The 23,657-nt window shown below is 39.2% G+C and overlaps 2 protein-coding genes and 1 long non-coding RNA gene across 5 annotated transcripts; 1 reads left to right on the top strand and 2 right to left on the bottom strand.

Moving 5' to 3' along the window:
• Window positions 1–358: 358 nt before the first annotated feature.
• ggt7 (gamma-glutamyltransferase 7) lies at window positions 359–10,219 on the bottom strand. The gene is made up of 18 exons (XM_028014194.1): window positions 9,984–10,219; window positions 9,631–9,800; window positions 9,145–9,308; window positions 8,774–9,033; window positions 8,370–8,596; window positions 8,034–8,185; window positions 7,314–7,431; window positions 7,150–7,217; window positions 6,864–6,937; window positions 6,499–6,692; window positions 5,212–5,299; window positions 4,753–4,880; window positions 4,546–4,634; window positions 4,305–4,457; window positions 4,108–4,222; window positions 3,876–4,013; window positions 3,689–3,788; window positions 359–2,450 (listed from the first exon to the last, which is right to left on the bottom strand). Exons 4-18 carry the CDS (start codon window positions 8,991–8,993, stop codon window positions 2,278–2,280), a joined length of 2,037 nt encoding a protein of 678 aa, XP_027869995.1. The 5' UTR covers window positions 8,994–9,033; window positions 9,145–9,308; window positions 9,631–9,800; window positions 9,984–10,219; the 3' UTR covers window positions 359–2,277.
• Window positions 9,695–12,222, top strand: LOC114142773 (uncharacterized). The gene is made up of 2 exons (XR_003595105.1): window positions 9,695–9,821; window positions 9,926–12,222. It is a non-coding gene; the product is annotated as an uncharacterized LOC114142773 (long non-coding RNA).
• tp53inp2b (tumor protein p53 inducible nuclear protein 2b) lies at window positions 11,371–22,174 on the bottom strand. 3 transcript variants are annotated; one of them, XM_028014212.1, is made up of 5 exons: window positions 21,871–22,174; window positions 17,832–18,203; window positions 15,614–15,928; window positions 15,358–15,514; window positions 11,371–15,266 (listed from the first exon to the last, which is right to left on the bottom strand). In XM_028014212.1, the coding sequence occupies exons 2-5, from the start codon at window positions 17,953–17,955 to the stop codon at window positions 14,999–15,001; spliced, it is 864 nt and encodes a 287-aa protein (XP_027870013.1). In that variant the 5' UTR covers window positions 17,956–18,203; window positions 21,871–22,174; the 3' UTR covers window positions 11,371–14,998. The 3 variants fall into 3 exon arrangements, with proteins under 3 accessions (XP_027870013.1, XP_027870006.1, XP_027870020.1); XM_028014205.1 differs by having other exon boundaries at window positions 15,358–15,928; XM_028014219.1 differs by lacking the exon at window positions 15,614–15,928 and having other exon boundaries at window positions 11,533–15,266; window positions 21,871–22,172.
• Between the last annotated feature and the right edge of the window lie 1,483 nt (window positions 22,175–23,657).

The raw sequence follows: 23,657 nt of genomic DNA, 5'->3' as shown, positions 1-23,657 counted from the left end.
ATTCATAAACTGTGAATCCAATTTTCACGGGGTTAAAAACTTTTTGATGGCTTTTTAATGACAAAAAATAAATGGATCAGAATGAATGTTGATGGCAATTCTTGACAATCACTTTTTTTTTTAGAAAGTCTCCCCCCAAAAAATATGAAATATGAGCATACAATGGGACAGGGGAACAAATAACATGAGATTAGCAGAGGTTAAAATGTTGAAAAATCGAAATTATTAAATCAAAACTTAGTCATTATTGTTGCTGCCCCGTTTTCACAGTCACAGGTTCCTCTGTTTATGCGGCCATCCATATGAAACCCTAGCCCATTTTAAAATCTTATTTAAATAAAAAACAGAAAGATAGAACTAGTTAAAAAATTTTTTATTGTTTGGTCAGATGACTGCTAACTGTTTGCCCAGACATCAGTTGTGCAAATGTATCCGCACCGCATCGCACCCAAAAAAAGATGAAAGACCAAAACTGATCCAACTAGTTGAGATTGGCATTTATATTTCAGTGATAAAGTATGCAAAAACATTTTGCTCATACCTTAAATACAATCTAATACAATTGCACCGGTACACAAATAAGATGCACTGATTGGTATGTGTTATTAAAACTATATAAATGATAATAATGTATACAGTCAAATAAACATTAACTTAAAAACAGAAATCACATTAAATTATTTAGAGATAATCCAGCCACATAACCTTCCAATTAAGAAAATTCAAATATTCAGTGTCTACAGGATTAGTTTAATTGCACTCATCAAACACTTACTGATATCTAAGACCTGTGGAACTTAATAAAAATATCTTGATAAGGAGAAGAGAAAAGAGCAGAAGTTAGTCTAAAATTGTATGTAACAACTTATCAGTGTCAGTGCATCCGTACAGTATTCACAGCACTTCACTTTTTCCATTTTATTGTGTTACAGCCTTATTCCAAATTGTTTTAAATGTATGTCTTTCCTCAAAATTCTACATACAAATACTCCATTATGACAATGTAGAAAAACGTTTTTGAGAGTTTTGCATTAAAAAAAACAAAAGAAAACCAAAAAATAAGAATTGTCTGAGTCCAGACTTGAATCAGACTGAACATTTCTGCAGAGATCTGAAAATGGCTGCACAGACGTCTCCCATCCAACATGATGGAGCTTGAGAAGAACTGCAAAGAATGAGCTGAATTTCCTAAAGATAGGCAGATACTGATTTTAGGCTGTAATCACTGCCAAAAGGGAATCAACAAAGTATTAAGCAAATGCTGTGAATACTTTTGGAAATGTGATTTCTTGGTTTTCTATTTTTGTTTAAAAATTAGAAAACCAAGAATTTGCTGGTCATACATTTGGAAACACACTACCATAATGGGGTATGTGTAGGTTTTTGAGCAAAGAGATTAAATTGACACAATTTTGGAATAAGGATGTAACATAAGAAATAGCAGAGGAAGTGAAGTTATCTGAATACTTTCCGGATGCACTCTAGTCTGTAGCATGGTCCCAAAAAATCAACGCAACAGTTCCAGTTCCAGCAGCTTCAACAAATAACATCGAATCACAGTTACATGCCACAGAAAGATGGGGAGGTTGTTAGTTTAGTCTGAGACACTCCTTCTCAGGTGAGATGTAGCAAGGATTTGTAACAGGTGTAAACGTTTCCACTAAGTTCTAGGTGGTTATGTGCAATCACAAAGTAAGCGAAGGTGATTCAAATATGTTATAAATGATGACTTTTTGGTCATCATTTATACCCCTTCATTTTTCCAACGAATCCTTGCAAAAGACTGATTATTTTCCAAAGGAATTTCACTCATAATTCCTGAAAGCCATTTCTAGTGCAAAACTCGGAAACTAAAATAGTAAAAAAAAAATTGTTCCCATTTCGCCACCTTCGGACAAATAACTTCACCAACTGCTCATGCTTCTGTTTCACTTTGATTCAATAATAAACTTTACATTACTGTGTATAATACAAGCAGCTGACTTTTAAGCCATTTCTGGGATGTGTGTGTACTTTTACAAGAGGGTACACTGTGCTAGGACGGTCCTTGAGGTTTTGAGAGGAGGTGCACTACTTTCAACATTAAAGTGGATTCCAATTTAATATTCTAAAAGAGGGTCAGATTTGTACCATGTTAGTTCAGGGAAACCTGCATGTGTTTTTGCTGTTAGATGATTGCAGATCGGATTAGCTTGTTGTTTTATTTATTAAGCAGCCTCCTTTCTTTGTCATTAAAAACCACTTCTCTTACTGTTGCAGTAAGGAAGAAGTAATGCACTAAGGCATGTTGGACATAGTGAGGGCGGAGGCATCAGCACTGCGGGGATCTTTCACCCCGGTGATGAGATCATTGGTTCTCCGTGTTCCCTCCACCAACGAAAGAACGTCCCTCCATTCGACATTGTGCCCTTTTGCCTCCAGCAGCTCCACATCGTCCTTTAAAAACTCAGCTGTAGCAGGTAAAGTAAAAGAAAAAAGAACACGACAAGAAGGTTAAGATATTTTTTCTTATGTGGCTCAAATATAACACTCACAATGGGTGTAGCAATCACAACTTGTTTGGATTGTGTGTCTCTATGAGGTATTTTACACTGTTGGACACTTTTATGACAACCCTGCCTTCAAATAAGTTAATCTTTTAGTGCAGGAGCATAATCTGAAACAAAGAAAAGGCACACTTTTTTGTTACATTTCTGAGCTTATATGGCCATGTGTTAAGGATGAAAATTTCACCAGAAGACCATATGATGACCCATTTTCTATTTTCTGGCACAATATCTTACCTTTTCATTTGAAAGTTCCTGGTATTTTAAATAATCCCTGTTGTGCAGTCAAACAAGGTTTCCACAGCTTTTGGAAGAGAAACGGGCCCACACCATAACAGATCCCCCACCATACTTAATGGTCTGTGGTGCTATTCTACATACAAATTCTTTGTTTCAAGCCAGATCAATCTGGAGTGTTTGAGTGCTAAAAAGCTGAAGTTTGTTCTCAGCTGACCACAGTGCATTACTCTTCTAGTCTCAGTAAGGTATAGTTAATCGTTGTGTTTGCATGTGATATGACAGGAAAGACCCGCATATGGAAACCAGTTAATAGCTGTAGACAGGTGCTGCAGTTTTATAACCGTGATGTTTGTTGATATTTTCTTATCTATGATACATCCTGCTCTCTGTGTGTATGGTGGAAAGATAAATATGGGTTACTGTCCAACTTACAGAACAGATACATGGGTCTCAGTCTCATGTCATGTTTATACTTCAGAAAAACAAAAATTTATGTAAGATCCCAGAAAGTCTAAACATCTGAAAAAGTTAATAAAAGCATTTAAAATTGTTTCAACATTTTGCTTAGCTCTGGTAACTGCTGGTATAGACACAGACACTTGGTGTTTTTGTTTGCCAGAGTCAAGCTCCTACTTTACATAGACTGCATAATAAATTATGCAGATAAAAGTAACAATTTGCAACAGTACATGCTTAGAGCAGGAGAGGTTAATGTTTGTGGAGACAAATTAATCATTCTGAACATGTTAAATTGAACATAACACTTGACTGAAAAGACTCAACTTATTCTTAAACATACATTTTAACTTTTCTAGCTTATCCCGATATGATACCTTGACACTGGCTTAAAGAGTAAGTATCATGATGTTTGTGCCCAACCTGACAAAAGAGGAAAAACTCACCGTCCACCAGGAGTATGTTGTCCTCCAGCTGTGGGTGGAGTCTGCCATACGCTAAACTGTCACTCATATTTTTGCGCAAAGAGAGAACATTTATAAGTACCTGTGGAGGAATTACGTGAACTGTAATAAAATATAAATTTTATGAGAGAGCTGTATGTGTAACAGGACTAAAAGGTGAATATATAACCTGTGTGATGCCGCTGAGGGCCTTCTCTCCGTTGGAAGATCCAACGGCCACATATGTGCCGCATAATCCCATGGCTGGCCTCACCACTGTGGGCATCAGGAAGGACATGGGTCTTTTTCCAGCCTCAATGAGGTTATGCTGCAACAACAAGGAAAACATAAAGATAAGAGCCGTAAGATGGTGCAACAAATAATTTAATGAAGAAGTAGGTCAAGCTGAAGGTTATACATACAGGGTTAGGTGATGAGCTCAGTGTTTCATTAGGCCACGAAAAGTCCAGGATCTGGCTATTTAGAAGAATACCTGACGAAGTCACTATTCTACTGCCGAATGGTTTATTTAGTGAGCTAAAAGAAAATAAAAATACAACGTGTTGCAACTTTAACAATTTGGGTGGTTTTTTGTTATCAAACTGACAATAAGACGTACCTGACGACTGACACAATGTGGTCATCTGGGCCCATAACCATGACCTGTGCAGCTGCTGCACCGTCCTTCATTGGAAATGATGAAGTGTAATGGTTGACAGAGAAAGCTTGGGAGTCATTGATCATCTTTCGGAGCTGGGAAGCCTCTGGTTTACTGGAAGACCAAAGAGAAGAGGTTCTGTACTGATGTTTTACTAAGAGAGAGACTAATTTGGCTTCTTACAAGGTGGATTCATTTGTACCTCAGCATCTTATCAACAATTTCTGAGACAGAATTGTTAAACATAGGGTCTCCCAGTCCACTAGAAAGGGCCAATGCTATCTTCACAGCCTGGGGAGGTTATTGTCAAATAAAACAGAAGAAAACACAGAAATCAATCCAGCATGCAAAGTGGTTATACTCTATAATCAGAATTAAAAAATACGTACATATATGTATAATTATTTACCTCTGCAATCCAGTGGTAGGTGCTACTTGTGGGCACTTGGCTCGTAATATTGTAGCCTTCAAGAATATTGAGTGCAGTGATCAATCCAACACCTGCATGTGGGGCCGGGGCGGCCATGATATGATGTCCTTCAAAAACACCAACAGATCACAATATTAAAGACATGATGATATCAAACACGAACAAATCAAATAATAAAAGGGGCTAAAATATGTAGTTACTAAATAAGATCAGTGTTTGAATTTAATTTGGATTCCTAGACTAAAAACAGGTCACTTCAGGTCCAAAAGAGCATCAATGACACTTCTGCCAAAGTCAAGAACGGACATTTAGCTCATTCTAGAATCGTCCAGGAAACATAAGAGGACTGGTAGAAAAAAGTGTTCATACCAGGTCAAGTGAATATTGTACTTGAAAGTGTCTCTCCATCTGCTCAGATGGGTTATAAGGAGCATTTACCTTGATAGGTGATTTCCACTGGCTGTTGTATGACAGTGCTGTAGTCTCCAAAGTCTTTCTCCATCAGCACGCCATCTTTTGCCTTCACCTATTACAAAGCTAGAATTAGGTTAAATATGCTTATATTGCTGGCTTTTACGAAACATATTTCAACAGTTAAATTTAAATATATTACTTCTGTCAAGTTGCGGTAAGAGACAAACCTTTCAAGATGGTGATGAGGAACAAGATTTTCCAGTGTTTTCAACTGACGGCACTATGTTATCTATCATCGAGCTAAAGTCTTTTCCCAGTGTGTTAGTGCCTCGCTAATCAAACACACAGCTTAACACCAGGGAGTGTACTTTTAAAGGTCAAGTCAGAGTCACTGAATCAGCTGAGTGACAATATCAACTGATCAGTGGTTTGCTTGTTTCTAATACGCTGATATTTATTCAGCCCCGTGTGGGTCATTTTATTGAAAAGTCAGTTATCAAATCCCACTGTTCGGCGGGGGTTTTATGTGACAGACCAATAGAGCAGAGATCAACAAAGAGAAAGGAAAATGATACATCCTTGTACAACAGCTTTTTTGTATCAAAACTATGTATTCAGCCACCTTTCCATTGATATTGCTTAATTAAGTCGACTGCCATCATAAGCAATAAGATTACAGAGTTGGGATGCAGAGATCAGTATTTCAAGTGGGACAATTTGTTTACGACACAATTGTGAGTTAAGCACTCCATAAATCTGGAGTTTATGGGGTAAAAAGAAAGTTATTGTCAAAATAAAGCAACAAGAAGTCCTGTTTGGAGTTTGTCATAAGCCATGAAGAGGAGGCAGCAAACATGGGGAAAAAGTGCTTTGGTCAGATGAGACAAAACTAAACTTTCTGGAGCGTTAATGCAGAAAAGTTGTCCTCAAATCATCTGTACAAGGTTAATCTGCATCTTATTCATCAAAGCTACACAATCAGTAGAGTTAACATTGAAAGCTGCCAAAGTCTTTAACTTTCTTTAGAGCATGATGCAACACAACAGTGTATTATAAATGTGTTAAACTTCAGGCTATATAGAAAATGTAATATCATTTTTGTTTATGATATTCCTGTGCAACCAGTAATAACCATATTATCAACATTAATTCCATTTTGACATTAGTGTTCAATAAAAAAAAATAAAATGATACAATAAAATGAAGGTACAACTAGACTTTTGATGTCTGCAGAACAAAACTCATCTTGTATGGACACTATGCAAAATTCTTGACTGCTATTATAATCAGACAGAAATCAGTCTTCCTTACTGCAGCCACCATTTCCTGTGCCAGCTTCCCAGTGTAGAACTCTGATATTCCTTTGTCTGCAACCGCGTCCAAAATGTCTGCTAAATCAAGGCGTCGGGTGAACTGTCCGGAAACTGGAGCCTGACCGTTGGGGAGGAACAAATCCCGAAATGCATCCGACACACTCTTATTCTTCACTTTATTCACAGCTTCCGCTGCAAAACAATAAACAAATGAGAGGGAGAGAGAGGTGAGATTACAGCTAAAGTTTGTGTGCCTTCATTTATGTTGTTTGAGAGAAACATGGTGCCTTGCTTCTGTCTGCAAAAAGGAGCAACTGTAAAGACAATTACCGGGTGTCTGGCATGATAATAATCTGTAATTACCCAGATCATGAGTAACGTTGAATCCATTTCTGGCTACATCTGCTGCCATGGAAACAACATCCTTCCATGGTATCCTAGCAAAACAAAATATTAAGTCAACAAACAACTTAATAGTCATGCTAACGTGACAGCTTAAAAACATATTGTTACAGTTAACACATAAAAAAACCCCATAAAATAAAGGCAAAATATTTAGTTTTATTAAAAGAATTTCAACAGAAAAAATGAAATTAATGGAGATATGCAAAATATAATTGCTTGTAACAAATTTAACAAATAATTTTACCTGCCATAGAGCTGGTGAGCCTGATGCATCCCACTGAGCATCCCTGGAACTCCCACTAGCAACCCTGACTGAAAAAAATAAACAACATGTTAGAGGCAGCAGAGAGCAACTGCAGACCTTTATTTCTCACTTCTAGCAGGCTGACACGAAGAAGAAAAACGTACTTTAAGGTCAAGATTTGAGAGCAGCATGTCCTCCTGAATGGCAGATGGCGCCGTCTCTCTGAAGTCAATCACTCTTGTCTCATTCTTACGAATGTTGTGCACCAACATAACGCCACCACTACACATCAAAAGACCACAGCGCAGACATTCAAGCAAGCATAATGATTAAGTTGGCTGACAGAGGCAAACATAAAGCATGTGATGAACCAATAAAAAGTAGTGCTGATTGTATAATTATTGTTTTTAAACATTCAATTTTGGCCTCATATATGCTATGTCCACTACATGCCTTGTGGCGAAGTAGTACAAACAAAGCTTCTTATGTTGTTCTTTCAACAGTGGCTTTATTTTTGCTATTCTTCAATAATGAAGGCCAGATCTGTGGAGTGCTTGACTAACAATTGTCCAATCATCAAATTCTCTCACCTGAGCTGTAAATCTCTGCAGCTTAGCTCAGCTTTACCATTGGCCTTTTTGCCGCTTCTCTGATTAATGCTCTCTTTCCCTGACAGTCAATTTAGGCTGGACGGTACGTTTGCAGTCTCTTCCTATACTCAGATGATGGACTGCATGTCACTTAGTTAGATATGAAAAGCTTGTTATAATGTTTTATAGCCTGAATGTTCTTTAAGCCTCACCAAAACTTTGTTATTGGTCTTCCTGTGATGTTCCTTAATCTTTATGTTGCTGTTTTTTCACTGTTAAGTTTAAGTAACTCACCCCCCAATGCCAGAGGTGTGAGGGTGTACAATTCCCAAACAGAGAGCAGCAGCGATGGCAGCATCCACACTGGACCCCTGCTTCCCCAAAACCTCAAACCCCAGAGATGTACACTGAGCTACATCTGTCACCACCGCTCCCTGGTTAAAGACCTGAAAACATAAAAAAGACAACGGAAGGAAGCATATTCATCACACCTTTTTTTTTATGAAAAGGCTTATACAAGTGTAGACAAGCAGATACACACCGTAATCTCTTAATTATTCATTTCACAGAAACAGAAGTGATGCAACGCTGTTGGCATTAAATGAGCAGGAAGCAGCAATAAACCAGTACCTGCGGATCACCAAAGTAGATCTGCATGATGAGGGCAACAGTGACCCCGGTAGCGAAGGTGAGACAGGCCGTGATTATGACCGTCAGCCCGTCCCGCTGACAGGCGCAGTCCTCTGTGAAAGGGTCGACAGTGGTCTCCCGCAGCGAGGCGACATCGTGGCCGGCCAAGTCTGAGGCCGAGGACGGGAGACGCTGCAGGCGCGCCGACTTCAGAAACAGATCTGGGTCTGAGATGAGTAAAGCGTAAATGAAAAGCAGCCATAAGTGGGAAAGAAGAGGACGCAGTGTTTCACACACAAAAAAAATGCAATGGTTCTAACCACAGATTTAAATGAACAGGCAAGATAAGCTCAACTAGGAAGTATTTTGCATAATGATTCCTGACGTAACTTCCTGAGTCCTACCTGTGTCTTGCTCGCTCAGGACATTGTCATCTTCTTTGCGGGATTTCAGGGTGTTTTCTCCAGACGTCACATCATCCTCCGGCAGCCGGGGGAAGCTGGTGATGCTCATGTAGTCCACCGGAGAGTAGGCGCTCCCCAAGGTTGTCTCCGGGTTGGCATCCTTGTCCACCCCACTTCCACCCGGATAGGCTGCCACAGCTTCTGGAGCAGGGTTGTGCATGACTTGCAGTGGATCTTGTGCTGACTCTGTTTTCTAAATTCTTGAATTAGGCCAAGAAATACATGTTTGTAAAAAAAAAATAATAATAATAAAAGAAAAGATAATGAGAAATTTATGGATTTCCTCTTTTTAGGGACTGCAAATCCGGAACCTGCAGCTTCTTTAAATTCTCATGATATCCCAATCCTGCAGGGATTTGTAGTTTTAAGTGTGATTGTGGCACATCTAAATCACTGCAGCCGGGTCTAATTGGGAAACGTTTCATTAGGCCAAAGCACACGTGTGTAGCTCCAATGATGGTGCTTTTCCTTCCACCTGGACATAAAAACAAACATGCAGATTGATCGACTAGTTTTAGACAAGCAGTTTCCTTTAATACAGCTACGATGAGCTGCGTCTTGTAGGATTTAATAAACTACAAGACGCCTAAAGCAAATGTTTGCAAATAAGACAACATGATTCCTGGAAAAGTCAAGTAACAAAAGAGTTCGTTATTAATAGAAACAACAGCGTTATTGCCTGTTAAAACTCCCGAGGTTAAATTCGTGCGCTGTTTATTTACCGCGCTGCTACAAGCTAACGCATCTTTCCATATATTCTGATTCTAAGAGCATTGGTGTGAGGCAATAACACTTACCCTTGTCGAGAAATACATGTTGTTCAATATAAGCATTCCTTGGCGGTGTTTTTTTTTTTTTTTTAGGTTTTTATGCGGAGCCGGTGAGGTGGAAGGACGAAGTCATCCCAGCGACCGAATCCCTCCCCGCAGACAGACAGCAGCCGCAGCTCGACGCTGAAGTTCACTTCCTATTGAGTGTCGGACAACCGGTAGGACTTGTTAGGGGATCATTATCGGAATTTGAACCCTCTGTTTTAAATATACATTTGAGTGTAACCAAAAGGTAAAATTGGATGCCTTTACTATTTGTCAGGCCAAAAACAATAGCCAGAGGGTTCTGGTCGTCTTCTATATACCAACGTCAGACTTACTTCGGTGGAAAAGAGCTTGAGGCCTTGAAGGTTCACTGAAATCTCTTTCTGAAAAACATTAATCCTCCGCCTCTTCGCCCGTCTGCATCATAACAAGAGGGGAAACTCTCTGCGCGATTCCTGGACTTGCTGCCTCGGAGTATTGGTTAACTGGCTGGAGTGGAAAAGCACGTCATAGCAGGTGCATAAACCTGCTCAACCTTAAACCCTCCCTTTATTTATTGTCTTCTTCTTCTCCCTCACCTGAGAAAAGAATGAAAAAGTCTCAGATGTCGGTCTACTGTTGCTTTTTCTCTCTCTTTTTATTATTTGTTCCCCGAGGGGGAAAAAAGATGAGGAAAAAAAATAAATAAAAACAGGGTGGCAGCTATATTAATTTCGAAAATTTCTTGATCTAGCTCTTGGTTTTTCCTCGAAACATTTCCCATTTTAAAAGCACACTTGTGACAGAGCGCCTCTCCCTCCATTTCCGTTCATGTTTTATTTTACTTTTACTTTGCCTTATTAGCTTTTTGCAGGGAAGCAGAAGGAGGAACTCAACTATGGCGCTGTTAATGCAACTCCTCCTGGCCACATTATAACATTTAAACCTGAGACTAACAAAAAATATCACCCTCACTGCCAAAAAGAAATCATGGAGAGTTGTGCCGTTCCTTTAGGCTGTTTATTTTTTAGCATAATTGTGTGTGTTTTCATGATTACTGTATTGAGTTTCTTGTGCACACTATTTTAAGTCAGTGTTACACACAAGAACACAACGCCCAGATCTACAGACAATATTTACTTGATTGCCACACCCGTCTGTTCACATAATGTGGATTCATTCCTGAACTGTTTCTTAACTACTGTACATTCACCTTATTGTCTCTAACAGCATAAGCAGAACCAGCCCTTTATTGCTAGGGTGTGTAAAATAAAGTTTTAATTTTACCTAATAAGTTAAAACATATAAATGAAGATACCTGTTCTCTTTAACAATATTGTTTATGCCAAACTGTTTATTCATTATTAGAACAACTAATGTATCACTTCCTGCATTTGGTGATGTTTAATTACATTCCTAAATTAATGTCAGACTTAAAATAATGAGACAGAATTCAGGTCTTAACCTGAGTATTTATTCTGGTTGTTACTGTTATTGTTCAGTTTCTTTTTTAAATATATGCATATATATATTTTTTTTTTATTGGAGGGGTGTCTGAGTGAATGCTGAAAAATTCCCATCCTTTGATTTTTTTTTTTTTTTTTGCATAGATCTTGTCCGTCAGTGGATGACTTGTCCAAGAATGGGGAATCAGTACATCACAAAAACCATGCAGAAACAGTGAAAAGGCACAATCACCATAAATATCAGATACACAAAATTTCAAATGTTTATAGGTTTATCTTTTTTTTTTTAATGAATGAGGGAGGGGTTGTACCAACTCAGGTGTAATATGGACAAATCCTCCCAAGTATTTTTAAGCTGCCATTATTTTCAGGGCACAACATAATACAGGAAATCACCTCCCATACATTCGATGCCTTTTGTTTGAAACACCCATAATGTTAAACAACTTCTAATAGCTATGTGGGAAAATGCGAGCATGTCCATCTTTTTTTTCCTTTAATGCAGTACATTTCTTTTCATATATAGAAACTATTTGTCTTTTGCCTCTTTTTGTCCACATCCCTCACATCCATCCACAACCAATTTTTGAGAACTTTCACGCAAAGCATAACACCTTAATGATAATCAGACACAACATACAGAAAACATTTTTCATTTCTGAGTGAGGAAGGGGGTGGAGAGGGGAATAAAAAAGATTCAAAACAGAAAACATTTTCCACCTGCAATCTGTGGTGATTTTGCACACTTACACACACTTGTGATCTTTCAGTTTTATTTGCAACAGATTAACATGATCTACCTCTCAGGCACAGTATAGTGTTGGAATACTGTGGATGTCATTAAAGACAGCACTATATGTTGTGTGTGTGTGGGGGGTGTGTGATTAGCTCAACACCTTATATGCTCTGCATTATTTTGGATATAAATGATTACATAATGTTTATCTTCAAAGCAAGCAAAAAAAACAAAACAAGGTAGTATTCACTTTTTTTTATATTTTGAGTGCAAAGACTTTTTCATTCATAGGATCACGGCCACAAGAGGAAACAAAAAAGGTACATCAGAAAAAAAAAAATCATATAATGTCACTCATTCAAGCAAAACATCAAGACAACAATCAGAAATGAATCCACAGACAATCTTTCTGTTGAACTTAAACTCCTTCAGAGATGTATTCAAACTATGTCATCGTGGCTGTGTGACGTTGTTACCATTCATGTAGCAGGTGCTGTGCGACACTGCCCTCTACAGGCCAGGGTTTGCCTATGGCACATTAACTGAGTTTAGTGATGTTTTGGGTGTCATTCTGAAACCATTTGCAGCCTCATCGAACCTCAGTCCCCACTCGACGCTATGTCCAGAGGCTTTGACATCTATAACGGAGAGTTGTAAATTGTTTCCTAATATTTACAAGAAAAATAAATGACCAACACTTTTTTTATTATATATAATTAGTATTTTCCCCATATAGGATAGGTTCTAGCATTTAGTATGCCAGTACACCTTCTCACGTTTCAGGATCCAAAACAAAAAAAGTTTCACAAAAGTAAAAACGGAAAGAAAGAAAGAAAGAAAAAAACAAGCACACAGCACACTGCTAAAACTTTTACCCACACGATTTCTGACAGTGCAAACTTACACCCATGTCTTAAAATAATTTACAAACATTAGTATACACTTCAGCACCATTGTTTAATATTGTTGAATACATATCAGTAAGCGAGATTGTAAAAGTGGATGATGTCAGAACTGGATGTGCAAGCAACAAAAAGGGCTGGACATTTATGGAGTGGTTGGAGCGATGTTGCATGTTGATTAACCGATGCAAGGTTTTTGCTGTACGGCATTAAGAAAGTTGTTGTTTCTCTTTCTCCTAATACAGTGCCTTGCAGGATTATTCAAGCACCTTGAACTTGTTCACATTTTGTCACATGGCCACCAAAAACTTCAGTATATTTAATTGGGATTTTTATGGGACCCACCAAATTAGGGTACGATTGTGAAGGCTAATCTTTATGGAAACATGGTTGCAATGTTGAAATGTTAAAAGAAAATCATAACAGATCTTGTTTGTCTATATTGCCAAAGCCGTATAAAAGACACAGCAAATGTGTGGAAAAGTGTGCTGGTCAGATGAGACTAAAGTGTAAAATTTTTGGCTTACATCCAAAATCTTGTGTGTGGCAGAAAATGAACACAGCATTCCCACCGTGAAACATGGCAGTGGCAACATCATGCTGTGGAGTTGCTTTTCTTTAGCAGAACAAGGAAACCGGACAGAGGTCATTGGTAGAGGGATGCAGCTAAATAGGGCAAGCCTAACCTTTAAGATTCTGCAATGCAGTTGAGATAGAGGCAGGGGTTCACCTTCCAGCAGAACAACGACCCTAAATATACAGCTACGGTTTAGAGTGAAACCCTTTCATGTGTTGGAATGGCCCAGTTAAAGCTCAGACCTTACTACAACAGAGAAAATGTGACAAAGCTTGAAAACTGATGTTCAGAGACCCTCTGCATCCAGGCTTACTTGGCATATGATATTTTGCAAAGACAAATGGGCAGAAATGTACTGTATGTTTACATGTCCATAGCTGGTAGAAATGACTTGCAGCTGTAACTGCTACAAAAGGTGGTTCTATCATTCGTTCAAAAGGAGCAAGTGCAAGCCAAAAATTTTAGGTTTTCTACTTGTACAAGTTTTTTTTTACTTCAAAATTATTCTCTACTTGTTTTTGGTCTCTCACATAAGCTTGTAGTGGTAATGTGACAAAGTGTGAAAAAAATCAAAGGTTATAAGCCTTTTTGCAAGGTACTGTAGACCTCTTTCAATAGGTTATTGTAAAAAAAAAAAAAACAACATAATTACATAGTTAATTTAAGTTCACAGCACATATTGTTGTTAAACATGGCTGGGCAAATGACATATCTCCAAGGAGAATTGATTTGTTAACTTTAAAAGCCAAATCTTTCCATCTGACTGCAGGAACAGTTTTATTTTCTCTCTTGGTGAAAATTTGCAAAAGAGACTTCAGATAAAATAAGATTAAATCCATGTTATGAAAACAAAATAAAGAGTTGCCTTCGATACTGCTTTTCACTTATCATGTCTTGCTTATACCTTGTAACCCAAATGTGAACCCCAAATCTCTAAATTCTCACTGGCTGCTCTGAGGGTTAAACCACTTTTCTTTAAAACCATATACTGAGGGATTCATTTTACTCTTTAGTCTGTTTTGCACATACTCTCACCATCTCCTACATGCGGTGACCTTCACGAGGCAGAGAAGAGAATCAATTGTTTCCTCTGGCAACACTTTTTTTAGTAAAGCAACTTTGCAGAGAAACCAACTTGTGTTGATTTTTCTCTCCTCGCCAGACGGTATTTTCTTCGACCTTTTGTAAGCAAAACTAACCAAATTAAAATCATGATCACGTTTCATAGATTTGCTAGGAAGAGTGTTCCTCCAGTCAGAGTATGAAAGAAGGGGCTATTTCAATCTTATTTTATTTTCTATGATGGTTACACAGTATTATGGTTTTAAATAAAGAAAAATAAAACTCATATGTCTTTAAAACGTTTCTATAAAAACTCAGCTATTGCCATTTTGAGAAATTATAACTGGATAAAGATTGAAAACGTACTTATTTTTTTGTTTTTTGTTGTTTATTCTGGAGGACAATAAGGGGGTAATCGTATCGTCTACAAAGATCTACATTTAGCAACTGCTTTCTAACTGCAGATTGGATGGAAAATGACCAAGATGAGTCAGTCTGTGACTCATCCTGACGTAATGTATGGAAATGGAAGCTAAAAGTGCTGTGGGAGGACACGTGTTGTCGATGGTGGATTCTGCACTACGAACACCCCCAGACGTAAACGAAGCCCCTCTTTTTGATGGTAACCTTAGTGACAGAAGTTGCGCTTGCTGGGCTGGTGAAGGAAGGTGCTTCTGGTGTGCGAAGCGTGACGAGGGACCTGCTCCCTCACACGGTTTTGGCGTTGGATGTGGCTGCGGCTCAGATGGCGGCGCTCCATGCGAGCCTTGTAACGCTGGACCCTGGCCACTTGGGTGACCTTGGCCAAAGCCCCAGCCTGGCCAGATGCTCCACGGCTCACCCTGGTGGGCATAGTGCTGCGGGTGGCAGGGGGAGCTGCTGGTTCAGTCACTCTGCTGCAAATATGGAAAAAAAAAAACCAGCAGGACTCTTATTGGTTACAAAAGAAGGTGAAGATGAGATATAGTGTGAATAAAAATTTCTCACCTCGCACTGCTCGCCAGGCTGACAATGCTCTCTTCCCCCACCACAGACAGGTTGCTGCTGGAGAGCATGGACAGGTTGTTGGGGGAGACATACACAGACATGCTGGGGTGCTCTATGAGCAGGTCCTCCATGGGGCTGGTCTCTGCCGTGGCTCCCTCTGCAGTGAAACAGGGGGGAGGGGTGACAAACCAGCTCTCATCCATGCAGCCTCTCTCTGATCCTGACCTACTGGGACCCCCACTGCCCCCGCACTCACTCCCAGAGCCTGGAGACATTGACGGGGTGGAGGAGGGCGTGGACAGTCTGGCCCGTCTTGGGAGGCTCACGGGTGTGGCGGCACCTAAGTGTGGTGGACTAGCACTGGGACAAGACAGGGGCTCCGAAGGTGCTGCTGGATCCTGTGTCTGACCTTTATGCGGCCTGCGACACTTATGAGGCAGACGGGGCGTGGAGGCTGGGCATTCAGTCCTTGTTTGCATGTTTTGGTGATCTGCTAGTTTACTGTGGGGTGATGCTTGTGCAGTCAGTGGGGTTCCCACATCATCCTCCACCTGCATCATGCAGTCAGAGTCTTTCAAGGACATGGCACAGATGAGATCAGGAACGGGAAGGCCAATAAAGGCAGGAGGATGATTTTGCAAAAGTTTTTTTTTGTTTTGCAAATGTGGCAAAAAAATGTTTTTTCAAAAGGCCATGCGGGACGTGGAGAATCATTGTAGAGGGACCACATACGCACGCGCACACATACCGATGTGAGATATATAAGGGTGTTTAAACAAAATTTGGAAGAGGGGAAAAAAGAAGGGGTAAGGAAACACAAAACATAAAGGAGTCACATTGTTAGTTGTGTTGACCCTCTGAGGTTGTAATGATGTCAGTGACATAATGTTTTGATTCTGCTGAGAGGTACTTTTGATGAGCTCTGGGTCAGGTAGCCCCTTCTCCATTTTGTACCCACATATTGCCATTTCATATCTTTAAATAAAATGATTGTTTCCCACAAATAATTGCATCTAAGTTTATTTTTCTTCCATGTTAAGTATGGAAAAAGATCATATGCTCATACCTCGTCCATGCATAATTTAAAACTCAGTACCAGTCCATTTTTGTTGTTTATTAGTCAATTGAAATAATGTGATGAAAACATTACTCCTGATTTCCATGGATGGCGGTCCTAATACTCAGTTTGAGGGAATTGTCTAATAAAATATGTCATATTTGCACTCTAGATCAAATCAAAATAACTGAGTGACCTCATGATGGCTGAAAATATTTATCACAGACACATAATTGCATCTTCTTACGGTAATCTAAGAGCAGAAGACAGAAAATTACTTAAAAGCAGGTATTATGCTTTGCCTAGGTTGGTATGCATTGATGCATGACTGGTATGACATGTCATGTTTCTAATGGTTAATTTTTCAACCCCAAACGTCAGGCAGAAATTGACCAAAACTGCAAAGGCATAAAATGGCAGAGGGACAAAATGATCAGCACGACTTTTGGCGTGCTGATATGTGCTCGGCTCCATTAAAGGTATCAAAACAAGCTTTTTTTTGTAGTCGCTGTGTTTGTCAAGATTCCACCATGAACAAAAAGTGGATGAATCTGAATGTTCCTGTGCTTTCATCTGCAGAGAGACAGCACTGGTGTCAGGGCAGCCATGTAGATGTACGCCATGCCCAGACTGATTCTACACCGTACTCCATCGTCCCCATTTACCTTTCAGATTTTAACTGCATTATTCAATGGCAAGGAAGAGGTGAATATTTCTTACTTTATAACACACAAATTAATTGCACCATCAGACATAACAGTGTGACCACCGCCCCAATTGTGAGTTGGATCCCTGAAAGGTTCCTGCGGCATCTGGCACTGGATGTTAGCAGGTCCATAAGCTGTGAGGTAGGGTCTCCAGGGACTGGACTTTAATGTCCAGTACATCCCACGGATTCACCATTGGATGTAGATCAGGGGAATTCTCTTCAAACGATTCCTGTCCTATTTCTGCTTTCTGGCAGGGAGCATTATCTTGCTGAAAGACAACCCCACTGTCAGGAAATATTGTTTCCACCCTAACTAGTCTGCAGCTATGAAGCTCCATAAATACCAATTTGAGATGAGACTGAAGCTACAGTCTGTGTGATTTCAGTCTTAGCTCCCCATGTTCATCACCAGCCCTGTTTCTGATTCACCACTACTTCTTTCTTTAACCCTTATGACTGATCTGCAGACTGGGGGACACCAATTAGGTGCAAGAGATTCACTGACACAGCCGTCTATTACAAACTGCTCCTTGTCAAACTAAAATTCCTACATCCATTAACACGCACTTCTATAAAATGACAATCTGTGTTATTCACTTCACTTTTAGTGGTCATAATTTTATGCCTGACCGGTGTATTTTCTACTGTGATGTTTAAATAAAATGACAGATCCCCCCCACCACTCCATCCCTGAACTCTTGGACTCACCGGCCAGGTTGACGAGCATCCATCCCTCTTCGTCGGCCTCAGTCACACATGGATTGGGTCCCTTCAGATCAGCTGCCACCTCTTCCACCTCCCCGAACAACAGGTTGCTAAGACGCTGAAACATTTCTGCTTGTGTCGTCAAGTTTTGATGCCTGTGATGTGCTATGTGCTCTCCCACAGAGAAAATTTATGCAGTAGCTGCCTTTTCTTTTTTGTATTTGTCAATGTAATAGTTGTTGTGTAATGCTATTTGTCTGCCTGATGTTCTTGTTTCCACTTAAAGTCCTGTGCTTGATCTTGAAGTTGACAAATCAAAGCAGGAGAGACTTTTGTAGTGCAAATGTAAGGTTTCACTTGGTTTGGAACAAAGGCCTGGGGAGAAGGAGAGAGATAAATTTAAAAATATTGTTAGTTTAATAAAACCAGTGAGTTTTCAAAACATGGCTGTAGCAAAAAATGGTGCTTAGTGTTTCATTAAGTTCATGAGCTGTAAGCTAATCTTGTATCCAGAATCATTACAGGTCGACACACAGGGAGAAAGCCCTGTGTGTTTTAAAATAAAACATGCCTTTGAAAGTGCATCAGTAAAGTTAAGCATCATCATTGTAACTGTGATTTAGCAAAATGGCCTTAAAAAAGTTAGCTAAATATAGATTAAAGGCATTTTAAATGTCCTGGGAAATTCAAATCTCCCCCTTTGCCTCCACTACAGAATAAACATCCATCCATCATCCAACTCTGGTCTCATAGAGTATAGTGCCACACACACACACACACACACACCCACACACACACACACACGCACACACACACACACACACACACACACACTCCTTACAACAATTTAGGGAGACCAATTAAACTAACATTTATGAAAAACAGAGAACCTACACTTCCACAGGGAGACCATGGAAACTCCAAACAGAAAGACCCAGATCTGTTTGAACCCATGAACTTCTTACTTCAAAGCAATAATGCTACCAACTGTGCCACTGTGCAGCCCTCATAATAAACACAATCACAGTATATCAAACAGTTGACACAGTCAATTAAAAAAAATAAAGCTTTTCATAACAAAATGCCCCAGGATGATTTACTGGACTCGATTCCCCACAACGGTTATCTGATGTCACTACTGATTCTGTTTGTATGCAACTATTGATTTTGATTGTCGTTATCGTTTTTGTTTTTTAAAATTAATGTTAAGTTTGATTTAAGATTGAAATGTATTGATTGTTGGATGGCATGTGTTTAAGCTTTAAACTGTCAATTACATTAACATATCTGTGAAGTAAACATGTACAAAAAGTGATTTATGAACATAGTAATGATTCATTAAGCAAAGAGCAGAATGACAATGACAATGCAACAACAAACACAATGACTCTACCCATGCATGCAAATAAAACCAGAAATGCAGCAACAACAGAGGAGGCAAAGGACAAGTGCCTCACCTGCATGTGATGTAATACAGAGCAATGTTAAAACATTTGGCCCTGTACAACCTTTACAAGTTCAAAGGGCATATTTTATGTACTTAAACCAAGTGACTGTAGGTGAAACAAATACCACACCTGGTCTCTATGCAGAGCACTGACACACTTTAAATAATTTTTAGATTTGGGGTTGCTTGACAACATATACGTTAACTCAGTTTTGACATTCTTTACTGATGTATCGTTGTTAAGAGATATAATTCAATTTTAACTGCTTCTGGTTACATATTCTTAGTAATGTTGTCTGTGTCCCAAATAATTAAATAATAAAGTTTGCTGTCAATAGGTACACATATATGCATGGTTGCCACTTGCTACAAAGCATACACTTCTACAGGTTTGTCCAATTTCTACGAAAAAACCCCCACACATGACTGTCAATAGCTATAGATGCACACACAACCTTTCAAAGTGAGAAGACTCTGGTCTGCTTTGTCTGAGATTAAAACACAATCTACATGTTGTACATGATGCACTAATGAAACTTTTTTATTTACTTGTTTTGACAGTGCATCATTTTTCAGTCTTTCAGGAATTTGTAAATGTGAACTTACTGGTTTAAACATAGTTATTGATACTGGATGTGGCAAAAGAGATCACATGTCTGCCTGTATAATTTAAGCTATTGGCAAACATTAATTATTACAATCTATGGATTAACAACTGTGTACTTTTACTGATGCACAGTTTAAAGGTTGTGGGCTGGAGCGCTCTTTTCCTTTGCAGTGGCTTTTATGTGCTCAGCTACAGAGCACATAAACCTCTCTTAACGTTACTAGGTTTTGGGTTGCAGATTATAATTGTATTACAGTATCGGTTACAGGGAATAAAGCTTAGCCATTTTATTACATTGTAGGACATTAATTCAACCAACTTGCCATTTATATTTTAAGCTTAGGTTTTCAAAGTTTTATTTTTTTAATGACAATAATCATCTCACTAATTGCTACATTCACCAAGTTTCACCAAGGTGAGAATGGTAACATGTCTCCAAGCCCAGGGCAGCAAGGTTAATATTATATTACCTTCCATTGCTAATAGTAATTAGCCAACTTCTGCTAGAACATGGTAAAGCTCTGAAAACCTCTGTGTATTCTGGTGATTGTGTTACAGTGCCACATACAGGCATGGCTGAATATATCTCTAAAAATGAGACTGTGTTTTTATAAGAATCAGAGAGAGAGAAAAAAAAATTAAAAGATTGCTTTAGAAAATCTTGATGTTGATGTGTGTCTAATGGCAATTATGACCATCGCTCATACCCAACTTTCAATGTACTGCAAAATTAATATAACAGAAACTTGTGAGAGAAGGGCATCAAATCTAGCTTTAGCTCAGGGACCCACAAGCTCCTAAATGCGGCCCAGGCTTTGCCCTCAGGTCTATAGGGAGAAGCAAAAGCTGGTGATAAAAGCAATATAATTATACAAGACGTTTTCAAACTTACAATATAGATATCTTATGTATTAAATGCATAAATATCTCCAATTGAGACTTCCTCTAAGAGGGAGGCGAGAAAGGAGCGCGATGGGCGGAGATCTGGAGAATGAAAACAAGAACCCTCTGACGTCACGTTGCGTCACTGACGCCGACACTGAAGCTCCAGCCCATTTTGCTACCAAAGGCGAAAAAAAAGGTCTTAACAGCAAACATATCGAAATGCAAGATCGTGTATTTTGAAACATATTCCGCTGTCCGTGTCTAGTCTGCATTTTGAAACGGCAAAGCCATTTCGTGCCTGTCGATGGATCCCGTGAGAACTGCGCTTATGTAAAGATTATGCTGCCAGCAGCACTAATATTTACACTGAAAATGACAAAGACACCCGCGATGTTTATAAGGTAAATAAAACAGCAGCTTCGTCGTATGAAGCAGGGAGAAGTCGCGACTCCCTCGGTGTGTGTTGGTGGTATTCAGGTTAAACATGAATTATCCGTATAAGCTCCACAGCTGAAGGGTCACAGCAATGACAGCTGTGCGCCTCAATGCACTGCTCGCAAGACATCAACTGGATCAGGCTCCGGTAACACAAAAGACCGGTGTTTATACTGAATAACTTAGGATTTTATGCAAAATAAATGAACCCTAGAAAAAAAAAAAAAAAAAAAAGAGGCTGAAAATACGTCAACATCCGCCATAGACCCACATCAGGATTTTGGTGCAGTTTGCAAAACAGCGGCTGCTGGCTGAGCATATATATTCAGTCAGGCAGGAGTCATTTTTCATAGTAACATATGAGAGCAAATCGGCCTTCTTACGCATCTTATTCTGCACCGCGATACTGTCTTCGCATTTATTCATGTCCTAATAATAGATCATCACAGATAGAATACACTGCGGACAGAAATAGCCTACAGTATGGGTCACAAAGGCAAATACGTTATAACATAATGTCACATTATTCAATAACCAGGAAATGGGTTTAATAAATGCCCCCCAAAACCAGGATAACAAGAGGCTGGCCGGCAAATTTGTTGTCCAAGATCCACGGCCAAGACACAAAAGACTAAATTGAAGATAAACAAAAATGAAAACATACATACCTGCCTTTGAGTTCAAGTTGTAAACGAGGTGTCAAAACACAGTAGAAACGACAACTCTTAAAGCATAGCTTTAGATGTAGCCTTTACGTGAGGTAGTTGGAACACTAATATACAAAAATAAAAGGCTTTCTTCTTAGAAGAAGGGCTTCGTGTAAAAAAAAAATTACACTGATGTTTTTGTTTTCAGATCATAACATCTGCAGCTACTTCCTCCTCTTTTTTTTTTGTTTCCTTTGCTGCAGATTTTCCTGTTTATTGCTGCCTTCCAGCTGATCCTCGGATCAGAATGTAGAAACGTACAAAACAGCTGATTGTGAGATCACAATGTGTCGGCCACGCCTTTCGCACGCCTCCCAGAAGGCGAGGCAGCCAATCAGAATATTACACCCGATAGGAGCCGAGTCCTCTAAGCAACAGGGATAGGTGGGGGGCTGGGCAGGATGGAGCTGTCAGCCTGAACCCAGATGGAAATGGAGACTGATCCCTGATCAGCTTCTGCTTTCCAGCAGCTCTGTTGTTGGAAAGCAGGGCTGGGGGAGGGTAAACTGATCCAGGGCCTGCTCAGGGCGCAGTAAAGTTATATGTTAGTCAAAAAACTAATTCCCTTGAAGTAATCAAAACAGTCATAGTATATAAAAATAACTCTTCACTCCATATTCATGCTATTCTTAATTTTTCTTTTTTGCAAATTCATAGCTAACGGTGGATTACCTAATCCTATTTGCATGTCTCATCTGACACCACACTGATCAAGCTGATCATTAACTGGAAGAAATAAGCCTCAAATATTCAAATGAGTAAACAGCCACAGTGCAGACAGCACCAAAGTTATTCTTTTCAGTGATGCTGCTGGAATTTTATTTATGTAAATAGTCATCTCTTTCTCCCCAAAGCATCACTCAGCTCATTGTACCTTAATGGGATGGACCTAAATGTGCCTTTCGTCACACTGTATACCACCCACTCCTACTGACTTTTTATGAATGCAGCATCTGGGCGTCCAATAGTATTTCTGGACTTTTGGTTTAAACCCCTGGTGGTGTTTTGTTCTTCCTGCAGTCTCCAGTTTCTTTCTTCTTTTTTTCGCCCCACTTTATGCAATGGTGTGAAGGCTCACATCTATACACACTGCTGTTGCCCACACTGGTGTAGCTTTATATTTTAAAAATATAACTCCATAAAGAATTGCACACCTGATCGATCACCAAACAGCTTTGCTTCTCTTCTAATATATTCACTTCCACATATTGGTGTAAACTGCACTCAGGTTCTCCTTCTGCATGCATGGATTCTCTAAAGTGTTCTGGTTTCACCACCTATAAACAGCAATTAAGTTTAGTCACTATAAGTTGCCTTTGAGCCCTTTCCTTATAGGAGAAGGGAATTTGCTCTCTTCTTGTAATGGATATAAGTATATATATATAAAAAAGGATGGCTAGTTGGATTAATATTTAGTAGAAAAAGTCTTACCAGGCCAACAGAAACTATAATTAACCATTGACATGTCAAAAGCTTAACTGGAATCAAAGTTAGAGGCCAGTCTATATGGAACAGCTTAGTGTTATTTTTTAAATAATAAATCTTGTTTTGGCAAATGTACAGTTTGTATTGCATTTGGTCCTTCCATGTGCTTTTATGGAACTGGACCAAAACATAAGCAAGATGCAGGCAGAACCCTTCTCATGAGAGAGTTGATGGTAAAATGAAGATATACTAGGATAGAAAAACAATCACGGAACAGAACATTACTAAACAGTGGAATCTAATAATACAAACCCTGCATGACA

This window comes from Xiphophorus couchianus, chromosome 1 (assembly GCF_001444195.1).
Source record: "Xiphophorus couchianus chromosome 1, X_couchianus-1.0, whole genome shotgun sequence".
NCBI classification, from domain to species: Eukaryota; Metazoa; Chordata; class Actinopteri; order Cyprinodontiformes; family Poeciliidae; genus Xiphophorus; species Xiphophorus couchianus.
The sequence above is the reverse complement of the archived record's forward strand: the minus strand, read 5'-3'. Positions and strand labels throughout refer to the sequence as shown.